The sequence below is a fragment of the Octodon degus genome, unplaced genomic scaffold (genome assembly GCF_000260255.1).
Source record: "Octodon degus isolate 3935 unplaced genomic scaffold, OctDeg1.0 scaffold00027, whole genome shotgun sequence".
In the NCBI taxonomy this organism is placed as follows: domain Eukaryota; kingdom Metazoa; phylum Chordata; class Mammalia; order Rodentia; family Octodontidae; genus Octodon; species Octodon degus.
The window spans coordinates 4,330,171-4,336,057 of record NW_004524603.1 but is presented as its reverse complement, the minus strand read 5'-3'; the positions used below and the strand labels follow the sequence as shown (position 1 = coordinate 4,336,057).

The 5,887-nt window shown below is 48.3% G+C and overlaps 1 protein-coding gene across 1 annotated transcript in view; it reads right to left on the bottom strand.

The window, feature by feature from the left end:
- The window catches only part of Xrcc2 (X-ray repair cross complementing 2), a 39,631-nt gene extending 34,472 nt beyond the window's left edge, over positions 1-5,159 (bottom strand). The window contains exon 1 of the mRNA XM_023712913.1: positions 5,026-5,159. Within this exon, the coding sequence (XP_023568681.1) occupies positions 5,026-5,064 (39 nt within the window). The 5' untranslated portion in view covers positions 5,065-5,159. The remainder of the gene's footprint in view (positions 1-5,025) is intronic.
- Between the last annotated feature and the right edge of the window lie 728 nt (positions 5,160-5,887).

Here is a 5,887-nt window from a genome sequence, read left to right as displayed (position 1 = left end):
TGTGTGTGTGTGTGTGTGTGTGTGTGTGTATGGCCAGCTCAGCCCACCTGGGGGCGGGGCTGGCCGGCATGTGGTGCTGGGGGACTGAACCGCGATCCCTGTGCTCTGCCAAGCCTGCTCTAAGTAGGTGCTTTAGACCACCGAGCCATCTCACCAGCCCCAAAAATTTCCTTTTTTAAAAAATTTTCTGTATTTGGTACAGGGTCTCACTATGCAGCTCAGACTCATAGTGATCCTGTTTTCAGTCTCCCCAGTGCTGGGATTACAGGTGTGTGTCACCTGGCTCAGCTTGCCCAAGGGTGGGGTTGGTGCAGCATGAGGTACTAGGGATCAAATCCCTGTCCCTGCGCTTAGTCTGCTGAGCTAGCTCAATGGCCCTTTCTGTATTTTCTTTCTTTTTCTTTTTCTTTTTTTTTTTTTTTTTGCAGAACTGGGGATTGAACTCACACCCTTGTGCTTGCCAGGAAGTGCTTATTCTACTGAGCCATCTCCCCGGCCCCTGTATTTTCTTAATGACACACAAAGTAAGGCAGAAAGAAGCAGGGCAAGGGAAGGGGAGAAAGGCATGAAATTCAACCAGTTAACACATCAGTGAGTGCTCCCTGTGGGTTAGTTTGCAGACGTTGCAGGAAAGGAGTGAATCCAGCAGCCAGGTCAGCTCTCACGGTGTGGTTATGGGGCAGACACAGTGCTAGATGGTTAGGCACTCAGCAGTGGCAGCAGGTGCAGGGTAGAGGAAGGCAGACCAGCAGGGTGGAGAAAGGCAGACCTGCAGAGGAAGGCCTGCTTCCCCGAAGGTCAGAAAACGCTGCTCGCAGGACTCGGCGCTGAGCAGAAACTGGAACCAGGGACCAAGGGAGCCTCGGGAGTGCCTGAGGGCTAGCAGTCTGCGCAGGGAACAGCCAAGAGCCAAAGATGGAGCTTATGGGAAAGTCACAGAACAGGGTGCGAAGGACAGAGGACAGGACACAGGGTTGAAAAGGTAGGGGGTGAGAGCAAAGATGACCGGGTGGGCTTGAAGGGCAAGTCGTAAAATGGCAGGATTTTGCCTCTGGAAAGCTTTAAGCACTACAGCCTGCTTATATTGTTGGTATTCTGTTTGTAGCACTAGGAATTGAAACCAGCTCAAGCATGCCTGGCCAACACTCAGCCACTGCATTACAACCCAAGCCTTTTTTGAGATCAGGGCTCGCTAAATTGCTCCAGCTAGCCTTGAATTTGCAACCCCCTTGCCTCAACCTGAGTGGCTAGAACTGCAAGGATGCCACCAAAAATGTGTTACTCAGGATACTTTGTGGCAAGTCTCCAGGGTGAGAGGAAAGGCTGGACACATGAAGGTACATGCACTGACTGCAGTAACAGCAGGGAAGTACTCTGACCTGACATACTCGGAAAGTAGTGCAGACACTCTACTGCTGAGTCCCGCATGAGCCGATCTGAGAAGAGGACACAGGGAATTCTAGGATGCCTCTGCAATGGCTGACTTCTGTCATAAGCAGTATGGAGTTGGCCTCCAACAGGTAGTGAAGGCTTGAGAAGTGGCAGGTTCCAGTGAGGGTGTCACCCAAGAAAGTTTAGGGCATATTTACATTCTCCCTACTTGCTCATTTTGAAAAACTTTAAATCTACAGAGAAATAATTATGTTTGAACAAAGACCACCATCTACATAGATTTACTACTGCTGCCTAATTTACCTTAGTATTCTTTCCTCTGAAACACTTCCCTTTACATCCTTATAGTACTCAAAAAAGGTATTTTCTTTATCACCATACTACAAGTGTCAATTCAAAACATACACTATGGACAGGGTCTCACTGTATAGGGTCTCAAATTCTCAGTGCTCCTGTCTCGGTCACCCAAGTGCTGGGATCACAGACATGTGATCCTGGCTGGGACGCTGTCTTCTACTGCATGTGACTTCAGTTTCCCAGGATCCCAGATGCTCTCAAGATGAGCATGTTAAGTCTGGATGCCCATTACACATACACGTCAGGATGAAAAACAACAACAAAAAAAAAAAACCATACACACCTGCAATCCAGGGATACGGGTGGACTGAAGATGTGTTCTGTAGGAAATGAGTTAGTATGGAAATATGGTTGGATCGGGTTCCCATTTTAAGTTGATGATTATAAATTTAAAGTTAAATCAGTCTACTTGTGATTTTTGTCTAGTATTAGAGAAATGAGAGCAGACAGCTGAGTTTAACCATGGTTAGGTTAAGTAGGTCACAGGCAGAAAGAGGCAAGGAAATTGATGGCTTTTATAGAGAAACCACTGTAATGATGGAATGCAGCTTCTATTCTGGGCAAGAAGAGAATAAGCATTGTTTTCAGTCTGTGATTACATACAAAACCGATTACTATTTTCACTTGTTTTCTTTTTCTAGAGACAAGGTCTTACTTTGTAGTCCAGTCTGGCCTGGAACTCATTACATGGCTCAGACTAGACTCTCTAGACTTGCAATGCCTCTGTCTCAGCCTCTTGAGTACTAGGATTAAAGATATGTATCATCATGCCCAGCAAGTTACTATTTTTTAAATGAATACTAAATATGGTCTTACTTAGTATTGACTTTGGGAAAGAAGCTGGCCTTTCTTATGTCTGTCCCTTCTGTCTCTATTTACTGTTTTGTTTGAGACAGATCTCCCTATGTAGTTTGGACTGGCCTTGAACGCACTATAGCCCACAGTGGCCCTGAACTTGCAGCAATCCGTGTACCTCAACCTGCGAGTCCTGAGAATAAAAACAGGCCAGACACCCAGCTTCCACCCTTTCTAAGCACATCAGTCATCATGATCACTATTGATGATGTTCACTGTGCAGATGTGCTTAGTGCAAGGGCTACAAAGTGTAAACCACCTCCTGGAGGCAGAGCTGAAGAGGAACCAAGAAAGCCGTCTTCCACCTTCACTCCACAAAGCAGAAGCAGAGATCTAATGATTTACACCAAATCACAAAGCTTGTTCTGGTCTCTGAACTTCAAGTTCTTTATTCTCCATTTTGGCCTACACAATGTATCATTAGAAAATTTCTGGAAGCCAGGCATGGTAGAGACACACACTTGTATTCCCAGCACTCTAGGAGGCTGAGACAGGACAAGCTCAAGTCTAGCGGAGGCAAGCTAGAACTGAGCAGGACCCTATCTTGAAACAAAATTTAAAAAGTCAGGTATGCATCTCAGTGCAAAGGCCCTGGGCACTCTACCTCCAGCACCACAATAAATGAACAAACAAACAAGTTTCTGGAAAACTACAAATATTCACAGTTTTCCTTGGGAAATGATCATAGGAGATTCTTTTCATTTTAGCATTATTGGGATTTTCTGTCACAAGCATGTGCTACTTTAGTAAAACCAGCAGGGCTGGTTAAAAAACAAAAAAGCAACAATATGCACCCAAACCGTAACTGGAGAAACACCTCCAATGTCTTAATTACTTTAGAACTTAAGGTATACTGCTTTTTCTTTTGAGATGCTATCTCTGGCCTCAAACTCAATGAGCTACTATGATCTGCTGCTGCCTCAGCCTCTTGAAAAGCTGGTGTTACAGGCATGCAACGAAGAACCCGCCACTACTAACCAACTACCTGGTAGACAACAAAAGTAAAAATCTCACTGCTGCAGTGCAAAGACACAGCAAAAATGTATTTTTATTGCAAGATGCATTTAAGTACTTCTCTTTAAACTGAGGGCAAGTGCATGGTTTCCTCTCTCTGGCTTAAAATGAAGTGAACTGCTAAGATGTGCTAATTTTTCTTGTTGCTGGAGGTGGTGGAGCAGGCCCATAATCCTAGAGTTTGGGAGACCGAGGCAGGAGATCACCCTGAGCTGGAGACCAGCCTGAATTGCATAGCGAGACTAACAACTAAAAAGTATTTCAACAGTTGAGGAAATGAGACATCACTGCACTGTCAGACAGGCATTCAAAATATCTCCTGCCTGGCACTCCACAGGATTACTGTTTGTAGGCTGCTTCGGCCTGTCTCTCAACGACGTCTCCCCTACTCCCTTTCATCCAATCACAAAGAACGCCCTGCAGTGTGCCTAAATAAATGACCCCCGCTGAAGGCGCGCGCTACTCCTGTCTCTGCTTCGAAAGTCTTCTTTTTCTGGCCAAGCTACTTTAAAAAAAAAATGTATTTAGAACAGGTCTACAGGGTCTCACTACACAGACTGGGCTCATAGTGGTCCTCCTCTTTTCAGCCTCCCAAATGCTGGGATTACAGGTGCGCGCCACCTCGCCCAGTCTCCATCCCAGTCTCAGCCCCTGGGGAAGGGCGGCACAGCACGGCACGGGGATCGCATCCGGGTCCCCGAGTCTCCCTAAGCAGGCGCTTTAATCCGCTGAGCTATCTGGCCGGTTCTAAACCACTTTAAACGATCTTTAAAACATCAGTTATCGTCTCATCCCCGGAGTTCTTCCACAACGCCGCCGCCACTCACGTAGACAGCACGCTCTGACCAGAGACCGTGAAGGCAGCCTCGTTTCCTAGTTCTTGGGGCAGAAGCTGTGTCTTTTCGTTTCGTGCTCTCATCCCTCCGCCAGCCGACACAGCAAGGGATCGACACTTTATGGTTCACTTCCCAAATAAACCCTCGTAAAAATAAACGCTCGCAGGGTATAAAAGAGACTGTACGCTCAACGTACTCTGGGATACAGAGAGGCTGACGCCACAAGCAGAGACGGGTGGATGACGGCGAGAAAGTGAAGCGACCCGCCCGAGCATCGCGCGCTCCAGTTCTAGAGCTGGTGCGGACGCACGCCCGTAATCCCAGCGCTCGGGGACGCTGAGGCAGGAGGAGGGCAAGTGCGACCCGAGCCAGGGCCCCTCATCGTACTCCACCCGGGTCGGCTCGCAGTCGCTCCTTGGGGCGAATCGGGGCGTCGGAGGAGGAAGAGGAGCTGTGTCCCCCGGAGCCCCGTCCCGGCACGGCCGGGGCGCCCTCGGGCCTCGCGGTCCCTCGCGCGCTCGTCAGAGCGGCTGTGCCCCCGTCTCCCTCGCTTCCACACAGCGGCTCTCACCTCAGTCCCAGACTCTGCCCTACGGAAGTCGCTGCACATCGCCCCGAAGGCTCGGCCCACGAGACACTCAATTTTCCCGCCACCAACGCCATTTACCGACGACGCTAGAGACGCAGCCAGTCAGACCCATTAGCCGCGCCCCGCAGTGCGCCTGCGCCGACGGGGGGGGGGCGGTGAGCATGCGCGAGGGGGTGTCGGCGCCCCTTGATGACGTCAATCTCCAGCGCCCCCAGGCACACGCTTCTGTCTCCTTGGAGACCAGCGGACAGTCCGTGTTATTTTCCTCTGGCTCGTGCGCTTCGCTTCCTGGTATTAGACAAAATTAGCCACATGTACTTGATTTTTATTTTTTTATTTTTATTTTTTATGTACTTGAGTTTTAAACTATCAGTACATTTATTGGCCAAGCAGTCTCTTGTTCCTTCTTGGGTTAAAAGCCTCAGATGGGGCAGTAGTAAAAAGTATAATCAATTTAAAAGTACTTTAAAAATTTGCATAGCCGGAGAATGTGTCACGTTCCATATTGAGGGTAAACGAATTCTATTAACCTTCGCTATATTTATATATTCAACGTAAATAAAGTGTACACTCACACATACAATATATATATATTTTTTGTTTTGTTTTTTGCGGAACCAGGATTGAACTCAGGCCCTTGCGCTTGCCAGGGAAGCGCTTACTCCACTGAGCCATCTCCCCGGCCTGCACACATACAATATATAACGTAGCAGTATAAGTGCGTGCGTGTGTGCGTGCGCGTGTAGACTATGCGGTGCATCAGACCTGGGAACCCAACGCAGGACACATGCCTGAATGGGCTTTACAACGCATTACGTCATTTGCTGGAACGGGCCTACAACTC